The sequence below is a fragment of the Triticum aestivum genome, chromosome 5A (genome assembly GCF_018294505.1).
Source record: "Triticum aestivum cultivar Chinese Spring chromosome 5A, IWGSC CS RefSeq v2.1, whole genome shotgun sequence".
In the NCBI taxonomy this organism is placed as follows: Eukaryota; Viridiplantae; Streptophyta; class Magnoliopsida; order Poales; family Poaceae; genus Triticum; species Triticum aestivum.
In genome coordinates this window covers 579593617-579618305 of record NC_057806.1, presented here as the reverse complement: position 1 = coordinate 579618305, position 24689 = coordinate 579593617, and the positions used below count along the sequence as shown (strand labels likewise).

The following is a 24689-nucleotide window of genomic DNA, read 5'->3' as shown; positions in this document are numbered from 1 at the left end:
CAATCGCAGAAACCACAAACCGGAACTAACCCACACAAAACACATGAAATTGTAGAGCACGATTTAGGGGAAACCAAAGGCTCCTTCTCGCGAATCCGTATGAACTCACAAGAGCAAAGGTAGTAAGGATCTCTCAGATCTCTAGCAGTCTTGCTGCATAAGCTTGTAGCTGAATAGTTTGACAAAAGGTCTCAAAGGATGGAGGAGATGGGTTTTATAGTAGAGACAACTCCCCTTAGCTAGGTGTGAAAAGGTTTAAATAATAACTAGCTTTGCGTGGCTTACTTGGGGGAATAAGCAGTCAACTTCGGGAGTTGTTGGAGAGCTCCTCGAAAATTCGCGAAGCCTTGACAGCATAGACACCTTCCACGAGAATGACTAGAACGTTTGACTGACAACTCCAAATGATGTGAGGTTTCTTTGCATTGGAGAGTAAATTTGATGTAGCTTCTGGTGATGTACCTGTATGGCCCGTCTCTCGGGTGTGACACAATAAAACATTAGAGCTAAAAACTGATAGTAGAGCTAAAGTCTGACAATATCAGCTTCACTTGGAACTTGTTTTCTTCAAACCGGTTCCTTCAAGAGCTCATAGGTTGTCCGATTTCTTTTATATGATACCCAAGTTCAACCAACAACAGTGGGGATGAAAGCATAGTTGTGTCATCAAGGTTACAAGGTAAACTTCAGTTAGCGTCTTAGCGATCATCTGGTCACTTATTAGTTTGGCGCGACTTCTTGTGATAGGACCCATAATTGTTGGGGACTTGTCGATGGTTGTGGTGTCCTCACCAGTTGAGGTGGGGGTTTGGTAGTCGGTATCATCCGATGTGTTCGAGGAGTTCTCGTGCCTCATCGCGTCTTTGTGGATCGGAGTTGCGGAGGAGGTGCGTTAGCGGTGACGATGGCATGAGATCGATGTTCGCTTGCAGGGCCTAGTTGGTGCTGGCTCAACGCTTTTCTCATGCAAGGTTCATCATCTAAGTCTCAGGTGTCTCATCGCCAGCGCAGGTGGTAGACTGTCTGATGAGGGTTGCGTTGGTGGTCGTCAATGCTGAAATCGAAATTGATGGCTCGCAGAGGAGTGATGACAATACTGGTTGGTTATAACCTCGACGATGCTTTCTTTTCAATAGTGTGTGTCTTCGCGTGGGTAGCTAGGTTGGCCGATGTTACGATGTCGCGCGCGCCACACTGCCTCTTCCCTCCCCTAAGCGGCAGTGCGACGGCGAGTGGCGGAGCAGAATCCGCGCGCGGTCGGAATAGGGAAGAGCCGACGCCGCGGCGCCACAGGTACCGTCACTCACGCCTTCGCCATCGAAAGCACTCGGCCGCCCATCCCAGTCGATGCCGGAACGCGGCCACTGAAATTTCGGGAGGCAACGTGAAGGTGAAACGCACCACGAGTTTTTACGTGGTTGATCACAAAAGAGTACGAGAGTCGCTCCGAAATGATTTTTGCAGTACCTTTTCTTCCTACCCCGAGAATCTTTATTGACATTGCTCTCAAGCTACAAATTAAACCGCTACGAGCAGTGAGGGAAAAGACGAAAAAGGCACAAGAGCATCACAGGTTTTGGTTTTTCTATTAGTAAGTACTACTTCTTGCTTCGCTAACTTGAAATGAAAGAACAAACGAATATTGCATGTTTTGCAGTGACATCGGACACGTTCACGCGAAGGAGGCTTGCTTGTTGCATGACTGCGGATGCGCCGAGAGCCTGGACAGCAGGAAGACGCCGGCGGAGGAGGCGAGCACGGCCCCGGCGAAGCAGGTCATGTCGAGGCCGGTGACGAGCGGCACGCTCTTGAACTTCTCGAGGACGCCGGCCTGGAGCAGCAGGATCACGGCGTGGCCGAACCTCGACTTGGCCTGCGTGACGGACCGGATCCTCGCCCCTTTCTTCAGCCTCTCGTAGATGGGCTCCTGGACGCGCTGCGAGCCGTAGAACATGCCGTACATCCCCATGGCAAACGTGAGCAGAGCAGTGCCGATCAGAAACATGTCTGGAAGAAGAGGAATTAGTTTGTCCCCAAGTTAGTAACATGGAGTACTATGGTTTGCGCAAAGCTCATGTTGAAGCGAACGCCAGATGAAGAACATGTACCTAATGCTTCGATGAGCAGTTTGATGATCTCGGCTGGATCTACTGTCTGGGACATGGCTCGGAACTGCAAGAAGAACGACTCAACAACAATACCACAGCCCTATACAGTCACAAAAAAAAGTTTGATCAGTCTTGGACGTCCTGATTTCGAACAGTATTTGCATCACATAAATGGTTACACTTGATTGAGAAGTGAGTGACATAAAGGGTCATTTGTCGGAATTACCTCGAGAAAACATGGGACTGAACCGAGGAGCGATCCTGCGACGCCGATGAGCGTGAACGATTGGCATCTGACGATGCCCTGGTGGACGACGGCCTCGGCGACCTTGGCCCAGCGACGCCGTGTGAGGGCCAGCCACGTCTCCCCGAACTGCCTGAGCACCAGCCTCCTGGTGACCTCGTACGCCAGAGGCAGCAGGAGATCTACGCTGCTCGCTTCCCCCGGCAGGAGTTGTTTCTCCTCCGTGGTGCTGGCGCTGGCTGCTCCCAGGGTGATCAGCGCCGCCCTCTGCTCGGCGGCGCGGCTGATCTTCCCTTGCCTCGCCTTGGTGTCCCACAGGAACGGGAACTTGAGAGACGGGATGCGGCACGCCGGCCGGCTGGCCGCCGGGGACGACGATGGCAGACGGCTGTCCTTGGCGGTGGTTGCTCTGAGCAGCCGGCCGGTACATGCAGCCCTCGCCGCCATTGCTGGACTCGGTCAGCTCCTTGTTCAACCAACGTTGCCCGTGCTGCGTTGCGTTGAAGTTGAAGTATTGACTGTTGCAGAGGACCTGTCGAACCACGAGGCCGTATAAATACTCAGAGGAATGACATGGAACATGTGCAGCAACTAGAAGGCGGGGAAGGTTCCAAGAATAGACGGGGCGAATGAACCGTGGCGGTGAAGGAGCTGGGCGTGTGGAAGATCAAGAGCGGACGATTCCAATGGCGGGCGTCTCGTTCCTGTGGCTGGAGAAGCTTTGTCGCGGCGCCGAACCGCACCAACGGTGCCCAGGGCTCCGTTGACGTGTTAGTGCCCGCGCGCGCGTACTTTTTCCGTGCCGCGGCGGCATCGTGCTGGTATCTCGTAGTACAAACTCTGAAACGATGCCTGGTTAAGCAGCGTAGTGGTCATATGGCGCGAGAAACGACAGGAACGAAGAGTCGCTGTATGTACCTACCGCTCGTCGGAGTAGCTAGAGAGAGCGATGGGAGGAAGGAGGAAAGGTTGTCTGAACCTGCAACTTCGTGCGCAAACTTCCTTCCGGCCTCCGGGGCAGAAAGATCTTTCGCCGGGCGGGAACGCTGGCTCGCCCGTCTAAACCTGGCCGTCTGTTAGGAAGGGTCGGCCGGACGCGCGCGTGGGCTCGTGTGTCACGGCAGGTACGAGAACGAGATGGCAGCGGAAGGCGATACGAGGTGGACGGGCGAGCCGCCGGGCGGACGGACGCGTGTGCGGCGGCGGCGCGTTCCTTCCTTGGCGCTCCGGCCTCGTCCGCGGGCACGTGACGCAAAGCGCTCGCCGTCTTCGTTTTCTCTCCTGCTGGTACGAGGACGGAGCGCCGAAAGGTACGGGCACAGACTCTCAAGTTTCAAGCTTGAAGTTTTTCCGGCAAGTGTGTGCTCGTTCGTACATTTGTCATTCTCGCGGCGTGGGGGCTGCATTTGGCGTCGCTCCATCGGGCGCTTTTGTCCGTCCAAATGCTGGTTCTCTAGAACCTATCTAGTACCAGCTGGAGCGTGTGGGAAGGGGCTCCTGCTCGGGAGAGTCCGAGGTCCCAACTAGTCACGAGAGCTTGTGTGATGCCCGCGTACATCTGGATCATGCGGTTCGAACGTGTTATGTCATCCAATTCAAAATTGTATCGATCCATCAAGCTGTCCGAACGTATTTTTTCCCGCAAACGCGAGACAAACTAGAGGCTTTGCTCGAGTCCGAAGAGCAGACACGTAGGACTCCGACACCCCCGGCCCACTCAAAACCCCACCAAAATCCCTCCCGGACCCCGCACCTTCATCCTCTCATTTTCTCTCCTTCCCCTTTTCTCTATTGCAATCGCCACCGCTCCACCATCCAAGCCGCCCTGGCATAACTAACGGTGTCCTGTACTAGGAGGTACTCACCACGTCGTCTTCCGACCAGCTGGATCGGGCCGAGGACCCATGACGGTTCACTTATGGGCCACTTCGGATAGCTCATGCCGTATACAAGGAGGATTACATAAGACTTGACCCCCAAGACAAGGACTCCTCTAAAACCTAGGCCTCTGGTGCACTATATAAACCGAGGCCAGACTAGTCAATAGATCAACTAATATTCATTAGACCAATCTCGTGGTAGATACATGTACCCTGTACAACACCCATATGAATACAATCAAAAGCAGGACGTAGGGTTTTACCTCCATTAAGAGGGGCCGAACCTGAGTAAAATCCGTGTCCATGTTACCATCGCTCCAAGACGCCTAGCTTAGGATCCCTACTACGAGATATGCCGGATTTATAACCGACAATAACCCTTGCCGGTACTCGACGAGTCCGTTACCTCCGGCGGTACACAAGGGATCAAAGCCGCTTCTTCTCCACCGCCGTTCCACACCTCTCCCCCAAACCGCCGAGCAGGTACCATCAGCTCCTACAGTACTCACCATGCCCGGCAACTGTTCTGTGAAATGCCGATGCTAATTCTTTTTGCCCTTCTTCTTTGAAGCAATGTATTCGGATATAGGGTACATATACGAGCACTATATTGAGTCGTCAGAGACTCGTCCGACGAGGAGGACTACATGGATGAGAGGCGATGATGTAGGCGGTCCTTGTAGACGTGGAGAATGCGGAAGAGCATGTTCTCAATTTCAGGGGACCGATCAAGGGTCATCGAGCGCTCAACCGCCACGGGCGAGGGAGACCTGGACTAAGGGGTCCTCGGACGTCCGGCCTGTTGGACATGGGCCGGACTAATGGGCTGTGAAGATACAAGACCGAAGACTCTTACCCGTGTCCGGATGGGACTCTCCTTGGCGTGGAAGGCAAGCTTGGCGTCTGGATATGAAGTTTCCTTTCCCTGTAACCGACTTTGTACAACCCTAGTCCCCTCCGGTGTCTATATAAATCGGAGGGTCTAGTCCATAGGGACAATCATAATCATACAGGCTAGGCTTCTAGGGTTTTAGCCATTACGATCTCATGGTAGATGAACTCTTGTATCAAGATCAATCAAGCAGGAAGTAGGGTATTACCTCCATAGAGAGGGCCCGAACCTGGGTAAACATCGGGTCCCCTGTCTCCTGTTACCATCGACCTTAGATGCACAGTTCGGGACCCCCTACCCGAGATCCACCGGTTTTGACACCAACATTGGTGCTTTCATTGAGAGTTCCGCTGCGTCGTCTCTAAGAGGTTCGATGGCCCTGTTAATCATCTACAACAATGCCGTCCAGGGGGAAGTTTTTCTCCCCGGCCAGATCTTCGTATTCGACGGCTTCGCACTGTGGGCCAACTCGCTTGGCCATCTAGAGCAGATCGACAGCTACGCCCCTGGCCATCAAGTCAGGTTTGGAAGCTCGAACTATGTTGCTGATACCCGCGAAGACTTGATTTTTGACGGATTTGAGCCCACGGCAGCCGCTCCCTGCCACCACGATGAGCATGACCTAAATCTGTCATCGGACCATACCCAGGAGATAGCACCTGTAAGTGCTCCGGCCCTAGATCCGGAGCAGATTGCGCCATCCGAGGACAAGAAGCTCAATCCCGCCACGGGAGCCGCAGACTCAGCAGCACTGGAGTCGCACACAGACCCAACCTCGAGCATGATCTATGTCACCGGAACCTCGCATTCGTCTCCGGCCACAGGTTCTGAACCACGCGCGCCCGCGCCCGATCAGGCCCCGGTCGTCGAATTCGGCGCCGCGGTCATCTTCCGGCACTCACCTTTAGGCGATGTGCTGAACTCATTAAAAACCCTTTCCTTAGCAGGGGACTCACAACCGAATTATATCCGGTTTGAACTGGGGGTTGATGACGGGGAATTTCGCTTCTCACCCACCTCCCACTTCATAGCCACTGTTGAGGACTTAAACCGATATGCTCGATTACGGCTCCGAAGACATTGATGTTGGGGAACGTAGCAGAATTTTAAAATTTTCTACGCATCACCAAGATCAATCTATGGAGTCATCTAGCAACGAGGGAGAGAGGAGTGCATCTACATACCCTTGTAGATCACGAGCAGAAGCGTTCAAGAGAACGGGGTTGATGGAGTCGTACTCGACGTGATCCAAATCACCGAAGATCCTAGCGCCAAACGGACGGCACCTCCGCGTTCAACACACGTACAGAGCGAGGACGTCTCCCGCGCCTTGATCCAGCAAGGAGGAGGGAGAGGTTGAGGAAGAGGGCTCCAACAGCAGCACGACGGCGTGGTGGTGATGAAGCTGCAGTACTCCGGCAGGGCTTCGCCAAGCTCTTATGGAGGAGGAGAGGTGTTGGGGAGGGGAGGGGCTGCGCCTTGGATGTCGTATGCAGCCCTCCCCTCACCCCTCTATTTATAGGGGAAGGGGGAAGGGGGCCGGCCCCCTCTAGATGAGATCTAGAGGGGGGGCAAGGGGAGGGGGGCTTGCCCCCCAAGAAAGGGGGCGCCCCCCCCTTAGGGTTTCCCCCAACCCTAGGCGCATGGGCCCTAGGGGGGTGTGGCGCCCCAGCCCACTTGGGCTGGTTCCCTTCTCCATACAGCCCATAAGGCCCTCCGGAAGAGGTGGCCCCTCCCGGTGGACCCCCGGAACCCCTCCGGTGGCCTCGGTACAATACCGATATGCCCCCGAACCTTTTCGGCGACCGTATGACAACTTCCCATATATAAATCTTTACCTACGGACCATTCCGGAACTCCTCGTGACGTCTGGGATCTCATCCGGGACTCCGAACAACATTCGGTAATCACATACAAGTCTTCCTAACAACCCTAGCGTCACCGAACCTTAAGTGTGTAGACCCTACGGGTTCGGGAGACATGCAGACATGACCGAGACGACTCTCCGGTCAATAACCAACAGCGGGATCTGGATACCCATGTTGGCTCCCACATGCTCCACGATGATCTCATCGGATGAACCACGATGTCAAGGATTGAATCAATCCGTATACAATTCTCTTTGTCAATCGATACGTTACTTGCCCGAGACTCGATCGTCGGTATCCCAATACCTTGTTCAGTCTCGTTACCGGCAAGTCACTTTACTCGTATCGTAATGCATGATCCCGTGATCAACCACTTGATCACATTGAGCTCATTATGATGATGCATTACTGAGTGGGCCCAGAGATACCTCTCCATCATACGGAGTGACAAATCCCAGTCTCGATTCGTGCCAACCCAACAGACACTTTCGAAGATACCTGTAATGTACCTTTATAGTCACCTAGTTACGTTGTGACGTTTGGCACACCCAAGGCACTCCTACGGTATCCGGGAGTTGCACAATCTCATGGTCTAAGGAAATGATACTTGACATTCAGAAAATCTACAGCAAACGAACTACATGATCTTTGAGCTAAGCTTAGGATTGGGTCTTGTCCATCACATCATTCTCCTAATGATGTGATCCCGTTATCAATGACATCCAATGTCCATAGTTAGGAAACCATGACTATCTTTTGATCAACGAGCTAGTCAACTGGAGGCTCACTAGGGACGTGTTGTGGTCTATGTATTCACACATGTATTACGATTTTCGGATAACACAATTATAGCATGAACAATAGACAATTATCATGAACAAAGAAATATAATAATAACCATTTTATTATTGCCTCTAGGGTATATTTCCAACAGTCTCCCACTTGCACTAGAGTCAATATTCTAGTTACATTGTGATGAATCGAACACCCATGCAGTTCTGGTGTTGATCATGTTTTGCTCTAGGGAGAGGTTTAGTCAACGGATCTGCTACATTCAGGTCCGTATGTACTTTACAAATCTCTATGTCTCCATTTTGAACACTTTCATGAATGGAGTTGAAGCGACGCTTGATATGCCTGGTCTTCCTGTGAAACCTGGGCTCCTTGGCAAGGGCAATAGCTCCAGTGTTGTCACAGAAGAGAGTCATCGGGCCCGACGCATTGGGTATGACTCCTAGGTCGGTAATGAACTCCTTCACCCAGACTGCTTCTTGTGCTGCCTCCGAGGCTGCCATGTACTCCGCTTCACATGTAGATCCCGCCACAACGCTTTGCTTGTAACTGCACCAGCTTACTGCCCCACCATTCAAAATATACACGTATCCGGTTTGTGACTTAGAGTCATCCAGATCTGTGTCGAAGCTAGCATCGATGTAACCCTTTACGACGGGCTCTTCGTCACCTCCATAAACGAGAAACATTTCCTTGGTCCTTTTCAGGTACTTCAGGATATTCTTGACCGATGTCCAGTGTTCCATGCCAGGATTACTTTGGTACCTTCCTACCAAACTTACGGCAAGATTTACATCAGGTCTGGTACACAGCATAACATACATGATAGACCCTATGGCCGAGGCATAGGGGACGACACTCATCTTTTCTCTATCTTCTGCCGTGGTCGGGCATTGAGCCGTGCTCAATCTCGTACCTTGCAATACAGGCAAGAACCCCTTCTTTGACTGATCCATTTTGAACTTCTTCAATATCTTGTCAAGGTACGTACTCTGTGAAAGACCAATGAGGCGTCTCGATCTATCTCTATAGATCTTGATGCCTAATATATAAGCAGCTTCTTCAAGGTCCTTCATTGAAAAACACTTGTTCAAGTAGGCCGTTATGCTTTCCAAGAATTCTATATCATTTCCCATCAACAGTATGTCATCCACATACAATATGAGAAATGCTACAGAGCTCCCACTCACTTTCTTGTAAATGCAGGCTTCTCCATAAGTCTGCATAAACCCAAACGCTTTGATCATCTCATCAAAACGAATGTTCCAACTCCGAGATGCTTGCACCAGCCCATAAATCGAGCGTTGGAGCTTGCACACCTTGTCAGCATTCTTAGGATCGACAAAACCTTCCGGCTGCATCATATACAATTCTTCCTTAAGGAAACCATTAAGGAATGCCGTTTTGACGTCCATTTGCCATATCTCATAATCATAGAATGCGGCAATTGCTAACATGATTCGGACGGACTTCAGCTTCGCTACGGGTGAGAAAGTCTCATCGTAGTCAACCCCTTGAACTTGTCGATAACCCTTAGCGACAAGCCGAACTTTATAGATGGTCACATTACCATCCGCGTCTGTCTTCTTCTTAAAGATCCATTTATTTTCTATGGCTCGCCGATCAACGGGCAAGTCAGTCAAAGTCCATACTTTGTTTTCATACATGGATCCTATCTCGGATTTCATGGCTTCCAGCCATTTGTCGGAATCCGGGCCCGCCATCGCTTCTTCATAGTTCGAAGGTTCACCGTTGTCTAACAACATGATTTCCAAGACAGGGTTGCCATACCACTCTGGTGCGGAACGTGTCCTTGTGGACCTACGAAGTTCAGTAGCAACTTGATCTGAAGTTTCATGATCATCATCATCAACTTCCTCTCTAGTCGGTGCAGGCACCTCAGGAACATTTTCTTGAGCTGCGCCACTTACCGGTTCAAGAGGTAATACTTCATCAAGTTCTACCTTCCTCCCACTTATTTCTTTCGAGAGAAACTCTTTCTCTAGAAAGGACCCATTCTTGGCAACGAAGATCTTGCCTTCGGATCTGAGGTAGAAGGTATACCCAACAGTTTCTTTAGGGTATCCTATGAAGACGCATTTTTCCGATTTGGGTTCGAGCTTTTCAGGTTGAAGTTTCTTGACATAAGCATCGCATCCCCAAACTTTTAGAAACGACAGCTTAGGTTTCTTCCCAAACCATAATTCATACGGTGTCATCTCAACGGATTTCACGGAGCCCTATTTAAAGTGAATGCGACAGTCTCTAAAGCATAGCCCCAAAATGATAGCGGTAAATTGGTAAGAGACATCATAGATCGCACCATATCTAATAGAGTGCGATTATGACGTTCGGACACACCATTACGCTGAGGTGTTCCAGGCGGCGTGAGTTGTGAAACTATTCCACATTTTCTTAAGTGTGTGCCAAATTCGTGACTCAAGTATTCTCCCCCACGATCTGATCGCAAGAACTTGATTTTCCTGTCACGTTGATTCTGAACCTCACTCTGAAATTCCTTGAACTTTTCAAAGGTCTCAGACTTGTGTTCCATTAAGTAGACATACCCATATCTACTCAAGTCATCAGTGAGGGTGAGAACATAATGATAGCCACCGCGAGCCTCAACACTCATTGGACCGCACACATCAGTATGTATGATTTCCAATAAGTTGGTTGCTCGCTCCATTGTTCCTGAGAACGGAGTCTTGGTCATTTTACCCATGAGGCATGGTTCACACGTGTCAAATGATTCATAATCAAGAGACTCTAAAAGTCCATCTGCATGGAGCTTCTTCATGCGTTTGACACCTATGTGACCAAGGCGGCAGTGCCACAAGTATGTGGGACTATCATTATCAACCTTACATCTTTTGGTATTCACACTATGAATATGTGTAGCATTACGCTCGAGATTCATTAAGAATAAACCATTCACCATCGGAGCATGACCATAAAACACATCTCTCATATAAATAGAACAACCATTATTCTCGGATTTAAATGAGTAGCCATCTCGTATTAAACGAGATCCTGATACAATGTTCATGCTCAAAGCTGGCACTAAATAACAATTATTGAGGTTTAAAACTAATCCCGTAGGTAAATGTAGAGGTAGCGTGCCGACGGCGATCACATCGACCTTGGAACCATTCCCGACGCGCATTGTCACCTTGTCCTTCGCCAGTCTCCGTTTATTCCGTAGCTCCTGTTTTGAGTTACAAATGTGAGCAACCGCACCGGTATCAAATACCCAGGAGCTACTACGAGTACTGGTAAGGTACACATCAATTACATGTATATCACATATACCTTTCATGATGCCGGTCTTCTTGTCCGCTAAGTATTTGGGGCAGTTCCGCTTCCAGTGACCACTTCCCTTGCAATAAAAACACTCAGTCTCGGGCTTGGGTCCATTCTTTGGCTTCTTCCCGGCAGCTTGCTTACCGGGCGCGGCAACTCCCTTGCCGTCCTTCTTGAAGTTCTTCTTACCCTTGCCTTTCTTGAACTTAGTGGTTTTATTCACCATCAACACTTGATGTTCCTTTTTGACTTCTACCTCTGCTGATTTCAGCATTGAATATACCTCAGGAATGGTCTTTTCCATCCCATGCATATTGAAGTTCATCACAAAGCTCTTGTAGCTCGGTGGAAGTGATTGAAGGATTCTGTCAATGACCGCGTCATCCGGGAGATTAACTCCCAGCTGAGTCAAGCAGTTATGCAACCCAGACATTTTGAGTATGTGCTCACTGACAGAACTATTTTCCTCCATCTTACAGCTGAAGAACTTGTCGGAGACTTCATATCTCTCGACCCGGGCATGAGCTTGAAAAACCATTTTCAGCTCTTCGAACTTCTCATATGCTCTGTGTCTCTCAAAACGCTTTTGGAGCCCCGGTTCTAAGCTGTAAAGCATGCCGCACTGAATGAGGGAGTAATCATCAGCACGTGTCTGCCAAGTGTTCATAACGTCTTGGTTCTGTGGGACGGGTGCGTCACCTAGCGGTGCTTCTAGGACATAATCTTTCTTGGCAGCTATGAGGATGATCCTCAGGTTTTGGACCCAGTCCGTATAGTTGCTGCCATCGTCTTTCAGCTTGGTTTTCTCTAGGAACGCATTGAAGTTGAGGACAACGTGGGACATTTGATCTACAAGACATATTGTAAAGATTTTAGACTAAGTTCATGATAATTAAGTTCATCTAATCAAATTATTCAATGAACTCCCACTCAGATAGACATCCCTCCAGTCATCTAAGTATAACATGATCCGAGTTAACTAGGCCGTGTCCGATCATCACGTGAGATGGACTAGTCAACATCGGTGAACATCTTCATGTTGATCGTATCTTCTATACGACTCATGCTCGACTTTTCGGTCTTCTGTGTTCCGAGGCCATGCCTTTACATGCTAGGCTCGTCAAGTCAACCTAAGTGTATTGCGTGTGTAAATCTGGCTTACACCCGTTGTATTCGAACGTTAGAATCTATCACACCCGATCATCACGTGGTGCTTCGAAACAACGAACCTTTGCAACGGTGCACAGTTAGGGGGAACACTTTCTTGAAATTTTTACGAGGGATCATCTTATTTAAGCTACCGTTATTCTAAGCAAATAAGATGTAAAACATGATAAACATCACATGCAATCAAATAGTGACATGATATGACCAATATCATTTGCTCCTTTGATCTCCATCTTCGGGGCTCCATGATCATCGTTGTCACCGGCATGACACCATGATCTCCATCATCGTGTCTTCTTGAAGTTGTCTCGTCATCTATTACTTCTACTACTATGGCTAACGCTTTAGCAATAAAGTACAGTAATTACATGACGTTTATGTTGACACACAGGTCATAAATAAATAAAGACAACTCCTATGGCTCCTGCTGGTTGTCATACTCATCGACATGCAAGTCGTGATTCCTATTAGAAGAACATGATCATCTCATACATAACATATATCATTCATCACATCCTTTGGCCATATCACATCACAAAACACTTGCTGCAAAAACAAGTTAGACGTCCTCTAATTGTTGTTGCAAGTTTTTACGTGGCTGCTATAGGTTTCTAGCAAGAACGTTTCTTACCTATGCCAAAACCACAACGTGAATTGCCAATTTCTATTTACCCTTCATAAGGACCCTGTTCATCGAATCCGATCCGACTAAAGTGGGAGAGACAGACACCTGCCAGCCACCTTATGCAACTAGTGCATGTCAGTCGGTGGAACCGGTCTCACGTACGCGTACGTGTAAGGTTGGTCCGGGCTGCTTCATCCCACGATGCCGCCGAATCAAGATAAGACTAGTCACGGCAAGCAAATTGACAATATCGACGCCCACAACTACTTTTTGTTCTACTCGTGCATAGTAACTACGCATAGACCTAGCTCTGATACCACTGTTGGGGAACGTAGCAGAATTTTAAAATTTTCTACGCATCACCAAGATCAATCTATGGAGTCATATAGCAACGAGGGAGAGAGGAGTGCATCTACATACCCTTGTAGATCACGAGCGAAAGCGTTCAAGAGAACGGGGTTGATGGAGTCGTACTCGACGTGATCCAAATCACCGAAGATCCTAGCACCGAACAGACGGCACCTCCGCGTTCAACACACGTACGGAGCGAGGACGTCTCTCGCGCCTTGATCCAGCAAGGAGGAGGGAGAGGTTGAGGAAGAGGGCTCCAACAGTAGCACGACGGCGTGGTGGTGATGAAGCTGCAGTACTCCGGCAGGGCTTCGCCAAGCTCTTATGAAGGAGGAGAGGTGTTGGGGAGGGGAGGGGCTGCGCCTTGGATGTCGTATGCAGCCCTCCCCTCATCCCTCTATTTATAGGGGAAGGGGGAAGGGGGCCGGCCCCCTCTAGATGAGATCTAGAGGGGGGGGGGCAAGGGGAGGGGGGCTTGCCCCCCAAGCAAGGAGGCGCCCCCCTTAGGGTTTCCCCCAACCCTAGGCGCATGGGCCCTAGGGGGGTGTGGCGCCCCAGCCCACTTGGGCTGGTTCCCTTCTCCATACAGCCCATAAGGCCCTCCGAAGAGGTGGCCCCTCCCGGTGGACCCCCGGAACCCCTCCGGTGGCCCCGGTACAATACCGATATGCCCCCGAACCTTTCCGGCGACCGTATGACAACTTCCCATATATAAATATTTACCTCCGGACCATTCCGGAACTCCTCGTGACGTCCGGGATCTCATTCGGGACTCCGAACAACATTCGGTAATCACATACAAGTCTTCCTAACAACCCTAGCGTCACCGAACCTTAAGTGTGTAGACCCTACGGGTTCGGGAGACATGCAGACATGATCGAGACGACTCTCCGGTCAATAACCAACAGCGGGATCTGGATACCCATGTTGTCTCCCACATGCTCCACGATGATCTCATCGGATGAACCACGATGTCAAGGATTCAATCAATCCGTATACAATTCCCTTTGTCAATCGGTACGTTACTTGCGCGAGACTCGATCGTCGGTATCCCAATACCTTGTTCAGTCTCGTTACCGGCAAGTCACTTTACTCGTACCGTAATGCATGATCCCGTGATCAACCACTTGATCACATTGAGCTCATTATGATGATGCATTACTGAGTGGGCCCAGAGATACCTCTCCATCATACGGAGTGACAAATCCCAGTCTCGATTAGTGCCAACCCAACAGACACTTTCGGAGATACCTGTAATGTACCTTTATAGTCACCTAGTTACGTTGTGACGTTTGGCACACCCAAGGCACTCCTACGGTATCCGGGAGTTGCACAATCTCATGGTCTAAGGAAATGATACTTGACATTCAGAAAAGCTACAACAAACGAACTACACGATCTTTGAGCTAAGCTTAGGATTGGGTCTTGTCGATCACATCATTCTCCTAATGATGTGATCCCATTATCAATGACATCCAATGTCCATAGTCAGGAAACCATGACAATCTTTTGATCAACGAGCTAGTCAACTAGAGGCTTACTAGGGACGTGTTGTGGTCTATGTATTCACACATGTATTACGATTTCCAGATAACACAATTATAGCATGAACAATAGACAATTATCATGAACAAAGAAATATAATAATAACCATTTTATTATTGCCTCTAGGGCATATTTCCAACAATCGACGGTATGGACGACGATGCAGGAGACGAGCAGGCCCAAAACCCGATGTTTACCGGTCGCTGGTCGGCCACCTCTTCGTATGATGTGTATATGGTGGATATACCCAAAGAAAATAACGGCGATGACAAAGAAGACCCAGTCGAGGATAAACCTCCTGATATACAGCCAAAGCACGGGCGTCAGCGGCGCCGTTCTAAATCACGCTGTAGAAAAAACAGCAATACCGGCACAGGAGAAAACAATACTCCAGACGATGCCGAAGACAATGAAGACCCCGTCGAGCCAAATTCTGAATAGGACAAACGAGAAGACGGGCAAGTTAGCCTTGATGAACAAGCCATAAACGAAGACTCGGAGGACAGTAATTATCTTTCGCTTTCCGAGGATGAGGTGAGCCTCGGCAACGAGGATTTTATCGTGCCCGAGGAACCTCTCGAGCAGGAGCGCTTCAAGCGCCGGCTAATAGCCACTGCAAGGAGCCTGAAAAAGAAGTAGTAGTAGCTTCAAGCTGACAAAGGTTTTCTCAACGATAGATGAACTAATAACCTGGCAGCCGAGGAATACGGCCACGAGCGCCCAGCCAAAAGTTATCCGAAGCACAAATTGCTACCTCAGTTCGATGATGAGGCGCTAGAGCCCGTACCATCATCGCGCAATGCGGCTGACCGACCACCACGTGGCCAGGACAAAGCCGTAATTCAAGCCGAACACCAGCCCGTACCACCTCACCGTAAAGGCAAAGATAAAACAGCTCAGAGACATACATATGACCTGCAACAGGATTTGGACAATAGAGCAGGTTAGAACAGATCGATCTATGGATCGCAGGGACATGCCCCGACACGCGACAACGGCTACATAGCCGGACGCAACAATCATAATCACGCCCGGGCCGAGAACCGCAGACGGACTCCATCCGAGCTACGTCGCGATGTGGCCCGATATAGAGGCACCTCACACCCCCTTTGCTTCACTGACGAGGTAATGGAGCACGAATTCCCAGAAGGGTTTAAACCCATAAACATCGAATCATATGATGGGACAACAGACCCCGCGGTATGGATCGAGGATTTTCTTCTCCATATTCATATGGCCCGCGGTGATGATCTCCATGCCATCAAATACCTCACACTAAAACTCAAAGGACCAGCTCGGCACTGGTTGAACAGTTTGCCCGAAAACTCGATTGGCAGCTGGGAGGACCTGGAACAAGCCTTCCTTGACAACTTCCAGCTTGGACCGCATACTCGACCGTCCATGTCAGATCCACGGCACCCCTGATAAACCAACCAATCACACCAATAGAGGCAGTTGGGTTTTCAAACAGGCCGGCAAGTTAAATGCCGAAAACAAGGAGAAGGGGTCGCAAAGCAAGGACGATGACGAGGAGCCCTGTCCACCGAACACAAGGGGACAAAAGAAGTTCCCCCCTTAGGCCAAAACGGTGAACATGATATAAGCTAATCATATCCCCAAGAGCGAGCGCAAGCGCGCACTCAGGGACGTCTATGCGATAGAGCCAGTCGCCCCAAAATTTAACCCATGGTCGTCATACCCGATCACCTTCGATCGCAGGGATCATCCAACCAGTATCCGCCATGGCGGTTCAGCCGCACTGATCCTTGATCCAATAATTGATGGATTCCACCTGACGCGAGTCCTCATGGACGGTGGTGGCAGCCTCAACCTGCTCTATCAGGATACAGTGCACAAAATGAGCATCGATCCATCAAGGATCAAGCCCAGCAAAACTACCTTTAAAGGAGTTATACCAGGTGTAGAGGCCCATTGTACGGGCTCAATCACAGTGGAAGTTGTCTTCGGGTCCCTGGACAACTTCAGAAGCGAATAGTTGATCTTCGATATCGTCCCCTTTCGCAGTGGCTATCACGCACTGCTCGGACGAACCACATTCGCTTGATTTAATGCGGTGCCATACTACGCTTATCTCAAGCTCAAGATGCCCGGACCACGCCGGGTCATAATAGTCAGTGGAAACACGGAGAGTTCCCTCCATACTGAAGAACACATCGCGGCCCTGGTAGCGGAAGTATAGAGCGGCCTTTTAAGGCAGAATTTTAATTCAACAGCCAAGCTCCCGGACACTGTCAAACGAGTCCGGACTACTCCGCAGCTTGACAGTCCGGCTCGTCAGAAGTCAGACTAGCAATTCGGCCTCCATCTCAGCCCTGACCAAATGGCGGCATATGTACTGCACGCACATAACTACGCACTGAAAATACCATGGGCAGAGACGGAGGCATAACCAGACTGTGGTCCACAATACGGCTTCGACCTTCCCCGGACACACATACTTTCACTTTTTCTTTTTTATCCTTTTCAGGTTTCTCTTCCACAGGCCCCTCGCGGCGGCCTGCTCAGCTGTCCTCTCGAAGGACGGATACACCAAGGCGGCAAGTAGCACAAACGTGTGGGGGAATCTCTAGACGTTCTCTTCGACGGTCGTCCTACCTATTTTCAGGACCCGCATGCAGCTCTCCCTTGGTCTCGTCATGTTAAATAGCCAGGTTGCTTATCACACTACTTGTACAAATACGCTTTGACATATTAATCAAACTATAATGGGAACATTTTGCGGCCCAACTTTTACGGCACTAGCTTACTACTTCATTTTTTCCTTGATAATCTTATCAATTGCACCTGTACACTTTGGTACGCCTTAATTTGCCAGGTGCTTCACTGCGCCCCATACTACGGCAACAAAGTCCGAATACCTTTTACAGTATAGTTCAGCACCCCGAATTTAGCATTATATGCATTGGCTCCGAATCATGTCTTTGGTCAATAGTTGGGTTGCCCGGCTCCTGTGGTTACTACCTTACGTTCCGCTATATCGGCTAGGGTAGTAAAGGGAGAACTACTGTGATTGTGTCCTGGTTTATCTGGATGAGCACCTCAGTAGAGAAAGCCAAAAACTAACTGTCATGATGCGGTGTGAGCCGGTCAGCTGTTCGGAGGTTACAAATCTTTTATGATTTTTCCTGCATTATGCGACGAATCGGTCTTTACCCGATCAGGTGTTTACATCACCCTAGTTCAGACTCACGAATACTAGGGGCTGTGCCTATATTTTTTATTTTTCAAACTCCTATGGCTAAGTGAGGGTGATAAAGCCACATAGTCCAATTGCCTAGTTCTATGCGCTAAACACCTCCTAAAAGGACCAAGTTTTTGGATCAAGAGTGTTTAGATTCCACCCCGAACACCCCCGTACTACCTACATGGGGGTTGAAGCCGACGACTGGACAACTCTCAAGATTTAATAAAAATGGCCGCACAGGAGGTAAAATTTTAATAATAACAAGCATTATATTACATAATAGCTTTGTTTCATCATACAGGACAGGATAACATGAATGTATTCATTCAAAAATAATGTCCTTCGCACATTGCTCTGCTATAGTGCGGGATCCCTCCAGGACATCATCAAAATACCGCTCGGGCGTGCGGTGCTCCTTGCCAGCGGGCGGTCCCTCGGTCGCGAGCTTGACGGCGTTCATCTTCGCCCACTTCACCTTGACGCGGGCGAAGGCCATCTATGCACCCTCGATGTAGACCGACTGTCGGTGTCAAAACTGGCGGATCTCGGGTAGGGGGGCCCAAACTATGCGTCTAAGGTCGATGGTAACAGGAGACGGGGGACACAATGTTTACCCAGGTTCGGGCCCTCTCTATGGAGGTAATACCCTACTTCCCGCTTGATTGATCTTGATGAATATGAGTATTACAAGAGTTGATCTACCACTAGGTCGTAATGGCAAAACCCTAAAAGTCTAGCCTATCTTACTATGATTATGACGATATATGTCTACGGACGTAGCCCTCCGGTTTATATAGACACCAGAGGGATCTAGGGTTACATAAGGTCGATTAGAGAGAAAGAAATCTTCATATTTGGTCGCCAAGCCTGCCTTCCACACCAAGGAGAGTCCCATCCGGACACGGGTAGAGTCTTCGGCCTTTGTATCTTCACAGCCCATCAGTCCGGCCCATCTCTAATAGGTCGGACGCCCGAGGACCCCTTAGTCCAAGACTCCCTCAGTAGCCCCTGAACTAGGCTTCAATGACGAGGTGTCCGGCGCACAGATTGTCTTCGACATTGCAAGGCGGGTTCTTTCATGGGTTTGTCACGACAGATGTCCTTGTGAAAGGACTTAGTCGTGGAGCCATCACAACGGTTTAGCTTAAATGGATTAAACCGGACAAGAGGACACAGGGAGTTTTATACTAGTTCGGCCCCTTCGAGGAAGGTAAAAGCCTACGTCTAGTTGTGATTGGTATTGCTAGGGTTTCGAAGGCCAGGCTCTCGAGTTGTTTTCTGTCCCTTGAACCGCTGCTGGGTCGTCCCCTTATATACATGGGTGGCGCCCGTCAGTTTACAGAGTCCTGAATCCGGATCATAAACGTTTCCGGTTCGGTCTCTACACTTCCTATCTTACAAAGCAAGTTACATGATTAAGTCGGTTTACATCTACAGGCCTTAAGTCACTTCTGGGCCTTGGGCCTTCGTAAAGCATCATCATCTTCACATCTTCATAAAGTTAATCCGGCTACTCCTGGCCGGTTTAGGTCCAATAGTAATATCCCCAACATTAGGCCCCAGATTGATTTGAACAGGGTTCATGTCAATCCTTAGTAAAAACTTCGTCTTCCACATCTTCTCATACTTTGGTAAACCGCCATCACGTCATCTTCTCGGACCGTGGTAAACTGGTGTGACGTCATCTGTAAAACTGCGTATGACACATCTTCATTAAATGGTCCTCCGACAATCGAGGCGACAGCTCCGCCTCTCTTCTATGTTTTGGCTCCTCGATTTTCGCGCCTGACACCTATCCCTTGCCTTTATAAATAAGACCGAGGGGTCATTTCACTTTTTCCCCCTCGTGCCTCCTCGTGTCGTCTTCCTTGCGCTGCTCAACCTCCAGAGCTCCGCCGCCACCGTCGACTGTCGCCTCTGCTCCGACCCCGGCTGCTGCATCACCCTGAACGCACCAGAATACTGTGGCATCTCTCCGCCGTTCCTGTGATACTGGTAACCCTTTTTCCTTCCACCCTAAATCTTGTTTTTAGGGTTTCACTGCTCGTCGGAGTTCATCGAAAAACTCAGTGCTGTTCTTCTCGTTTCTTCTCTGTAGCATCCCAGGCTAGGTTGGATCTGTTATCCTCGCGCGACCGTAGCCATAATCATATTCTCCTTATTAGACTCTCTCTTTATACGAAGAACAACTTATCTGAATCTGCTGAACTGTCTAAATATATGAAGCTTGAACCTGAATATATTCCAGTTTCTGTCATACCTTAGATCCGAAATTTTCATATAACTCTGTGAAATCTGCTTCCCCTTACTTTGGTATTTTTGGATCTGTAAACCTCACACCAATATAGGCGGTTTAACTTTGTATAAGCAATCTATACCATTAGCCCTCTGATAAACCGGAGGAGCCTTTTACCTCCATAGTTATACTCCGGTTTAACAGTGTCTGGGTACCCCTGTTCTGGTATTGCCTTTTTACCCATTATTGCATTGGTCTCCGGTTATGCAATTTCACATATCAGTATATCTTTTACTCCATTGCATCTTGTATATCATCATGAGTGATTTATAAACCGGCCTTTCATTTCCAGCTTGTTTGTTTCGCAATGGCCAAACAATTTACCGCTTGCAACTGGGCTCGTTCCCGGGTCACCGAGGAACAATTGAACTATATGGTCAGCATCGGCTCCTTGCCTAAGAAAACTGAAATTAAATGGCGAGTTCCAGGAGCAGAAAATCCTCTGACCCCAAGGCAGGGTGAGGTGGTGGTATTTGTTGACCACATAAGCCGTTGCTTCAAACCGCCAGGGTCAAAGTTTTACCGAGATGTGCTTGCCAATTTCCAACTCCATCCTCAAGACATCGGGCCCAACTCAGTATCCAATATATGCAACTTCCAGGTCTTTTGTGAAGTGTACCTACAGGAAGAACCAACTGCGGAGCTGTTCCGGGACTTTTTTCACTTAAACCGGCGCACGGAATTTGTAAATGGCCCCAACACTGAACTTGGTGGTGTCTCAATTCAGAAGAGGAAAGAAGTTGAATTCCCTCATGCCAAACTGCACAGCCACCCAAAGGAATGGAACCAGACTTGGTTTTACTGCAGAGACACTTCTCCTGAAGATGAGAATCCCCTCCCAGGCTTTCGTGATCATCGGCTTTCCAACACCCATCTGATGCCGCAACGCTTAAGTTCCACAGAAAGGGCGAAATATGCCCCTCAACTCGCCAAACTCCGGGCTTTTATGGCCAATGGTTTAACAGGTGTTGATTTCATGCGCTGTTGGATATCTTGGAGCATCTTGCCGCTAAGCCGGTGTCCCAGTTTAATGTGTGAGTACACCGGTGAGGTTGACGACCCTCAATGCCATTGCAACATTCAAGTGACTGATGAAGAAGTCACTGAAGGTGTAAAGAAAAAATTGAATGAATCGGAACTAGTCTGTAGTCAAACCGGCCTGAACCCCTTCTATACTAAGAACAGACCGCCTGCTGTAAGTACTATACTTCCCTTTCATCTTTGATATCTTTAATTTGTTCAACTTGTAATCCTTTTCTGTGTATGTATGTATAGGGTGATGATCCCTTCTGGAAATGGAAATTCGTAGAAAAAGTAGTAAAGCCAATTGGGGATAAAGCGGTCAACCATCTCGCCCCAAAACCAAAGCCGTCAAACGGACGTCAAAACGGAAAACGGCTGACCAGATCAACATGGAACTTGACGATGATACTGATGATCCGGAAGTTGAGGTAGAACTTTACTCACTTGGCTCCCTTTTCATGCATCTCATTAACAATGATCTTCCTCAGGAGGACGCAGAAGGTAGTCAAGCTGATGATGTAGAGGTAATTACCCTTTCCTCTGGTTCAGACTCTAAGCCAACACAAAAAACCCGTCAAGCAGTCCGGAAAGTAAGCTTTTCTCATCCTCTTGCTCATTTGGATCCAAAATTTATTTTGAATACTCAGCAACATGAAGCTCGCCGGACAACCCGACACAGTGGCCAACAGGTTACTTCAACCGGTTTACCTGACACCCCGGTTCGGAAGCGCCGGTCTGAGGTCTCTCCTACTCCTAACATACCCCAAGGCAGGTTATTTCAGACAACCTCTTAATCCGTCCAATTCGAATTATCAGGTGACACCTCCCTCATCCTCTAGTGAATCGACAGCAACTCAACTCCCCCTCTGAAAACTATGGCTGGGTAAGCTTTGTAACCTTTCCTCTCAATGTGTTGTAAATCTGGAATAAAATGTTAACCCTCTTTTTAATTTTGCCTGCAGAGCCAAAGCCAGACCCAGCAAGAAAGCTCGGGTCAACAATCCACCCGAAGACCCAGCCACTTTTGAAGAAGAACCAATAGGTGACCCGGACCAGACTTGTGAACCGGAGGGCCCTCATCCTGAAGCCGCCTCTGATGAACCGCCCCTTCAAGGCCAAAACACTATTGAACCAACAGACGCTGAGCCTGCCGCACCTGATGCTGAACCGGCAGAACCAAAACGGGCTAGTCCGGTGAAAGACGCTAATACTCCATTATCACCAGCCAAAAACACTGAAGGCCAAGGAGAGGACGTTATCATTAACAGAATGGGCCAGAACTCTCCTGGCCACCCCGTAGTCTTGGCTCAACATAGTGCCAAAGAAGAACGGGCTGCTAGGGAAAAAGGCAAGTGGAGTAGCGATTTATCAAGTTATACTCATCTCAACACTGAAGAGCTTCACTCTGGCTTCCTGAACCGTCTACACTCAAACCGGGACTATGAAGCCGGTTTGGTGAACTTGATGAAGGAGCGATATGAGGTATTTTCATCTCCCTTTGTTTGTTGATTCATAGCTGAAATACTATCCCAAGTAGCCCCCAAGGGACGTTTTATGATGTTAATCATAAACTGGGTCTTTGTAGCACTTTAAGTTTCTCTTCACTGATCCTCAAAATGTCCGGTCACTAATAAGAACCAAAACTCATCCTTTAATAATTGGACAACTTTCCGCAGCGTAGCCCGCAAAGGCCGGTTTAACTTGACAAGTTAATCCGGGTTTTAATCCATGCATCCGTTTTTAAATAGACGTACATTAGCCCCCAAGTGTCAAGGATAATGCTTGCATTGTTCTGGAGACTTGTATAAAATGTAACAATTTAAAGCAAGTAGGCATTAGCCCCCAAGTACGAAGTGCATAACTTGTTATATGCTTTGTACTTAGAACATATATATCCTGTTGTTTGACATATCTTCAATGTTGCAGGCTGAACTGAGGAATAGAGATGCCCAAAACGCTGACTTGCAAGAGAATGTGAAGTCACAACAGGCAGAAGCTGCAAAAGCCAAAGAGGAGCTGACTCAAGCCCTGGCCGTAATGGAAAAACTGAAAGAATCTTTCAACAAAGATCGTGCTGACTGGGAAACCGAAAAATCCGGTTTAACCAAAAGAGCTGAAGACGCCGAGGCAGCCCTGAAACCAATTGTAGATGAACTAGCTGGCTTGAAACGGCAAGTCAACGCTATGACTTCTGCTATCTTTGGTAAGTATCTCCTTATGTGTTTTGCGCAATGCAATGAACCTTATCATTGACCAGAAGGTTGACATAAACCCTTGGCAGGCACTCGGATTGCTCATCTTGGTACAGACATGCGGATGAAACTCAAAGTGGCGTATACTTTGATTGAACAGTTATACTCTGGGTCTCAGCGGGCTATTTGCACGACGGCTTACAACAAACCAGCACCAACCCTGATAAAAGAAACACTTGAGAAGCTGGCCATGTTACCAGACCGGATTGCTGAACTGAAGAAGGCAGCCGCAAGAGCAGGAGCTTTAACCACACTTATTCGAGCCAAAGCCTGGATTCCATACCTTGAAGCGGAGGATATCATTAAAGGATACCCAGGCGAGAAGGAGGACAGTTCAAACTTCGACAATGATGACCTCCGGCGGCTGACCAAAGAGATGCGGCCAATAGCTAGCAAGCTGGCCGAAGACACGGACTTGTCCCATATTCAACCGGCCTATGACGCTGAAGGGAAAAGACGGCCTGCCTAAATCCATGAAGTTGAAGAACTTGTGCCTCCGATTCGTAAGCATACTTACGCTCCTAATATTAATCCATCCAGTCTTATCCATGAAGAGGCAGTATTTCAAGCTTTAACAGGAATCGATTGGTCGACGGTTGATTTCCAGTGTCTGGGGAGGGATGAAGAGGTGCCCACACCAACTGACCCTCAACCATCAAACCGTCCAGACGAAGCGTCTTAAATCGGTCGCCGGTTTACTAGCTATTACGTACCGATACTTTGAAAAACAATTATACAATTGGAGCCGCTTTGAAAGCTTCTTGTAATAGGATAGCCAAAACTCCGTTATCTGTCATGCCATCGAGCATGTTTTGTAATACCTCGTGACAGCCTGTTCCACCTTTTGGGATATATTTATGCATAGCCCATGATGAATTATGTTCCTGGGTACAACAACTTAAAAGTATCTAGCGGTTTATCGCTAGATGGGTCATGATGCCCAACAAGTATACAATACTTAGATGAATAATCGAAGTGTTTGTATAAAAAGCAATATGTACATCATACCTCATTGGTTTACCAACGGCATATACGGCAAAGGTTTTAATACCAATCTGGAACATTGATAACCCCTGTCCTTATTATGCCGGATTATGATAATAAACCGCACTGGGATATAATAACCACCAGGTTTCCT

At 48.7% G+C, this 24689-nt stretch overlaps 1 protein-coding gene across 2 annotated transcripts; it reads right to left on the bottom strand.

Moving 5' to 3' along the window:
* Positions 1-1588: 1588 nt before the first annotated feature.
* LOC123104956 (uncharacterized) lies at positions 1589-3200 on the bottom strand. 2 transcript variants are annotated; one of them, XM_044526908.1, is made up of 4 exons: positions 2988-3200; positions 2335-2884; positions 2109-2208; positions 1589-2007 (listed from the first exon to the last, which is right to left on the bottom strand). In XM_044526908.1, the coding sequence occupies exons 2-4, from the start codon at positions 2797-2799 to the stop codon at positions 1673-1675; spliced, it is 900 nt and encodes a 299-aa protein (XP_044382843.1). In that variant the 5' UTR covers positions 2800-2884; positions 2988-3200; the 3' UTR covers positions 1589-1672. The 2 variants fall into 2 exon arrangements, with proteins under 2 accessions (XP_044382843.1, XP_044382842.1); XM_044526907.1 differs by having other exon boundaries at positions 2335-3200.
* Between the last annotated feature and the right edge of the window lie 21489 nt (positions 3201-24689).

What these genes read in the sequence shown, in the direction of transcription:
- LOC123104956 (XM_044526907.1), bottom strand. Translation starts at nt 2,799, where the DNA reads ATGGCGGCGAGGGCTGCATGTACCGGCCGGCTGCTCAGAGCAACCACC. An exon ending in CAGTCCCATGTTTTCTCGAG is followed by an intron (nt 2,209 to 2,334) that starts GTAATTCCGACA and finishes GTGACTGTATAG; the next exon opens with GGCTGTGGTATTGTTGTTGA. An exon ending in ACTGCTCATCGAAGCATTAG is followed by an intron (nt 2,008 to 2,108) that starts GTACATGTTCTT and finishes CTCTTCTTCCAG; the next exon opens with ACATGTTTCTGATCGGCACT.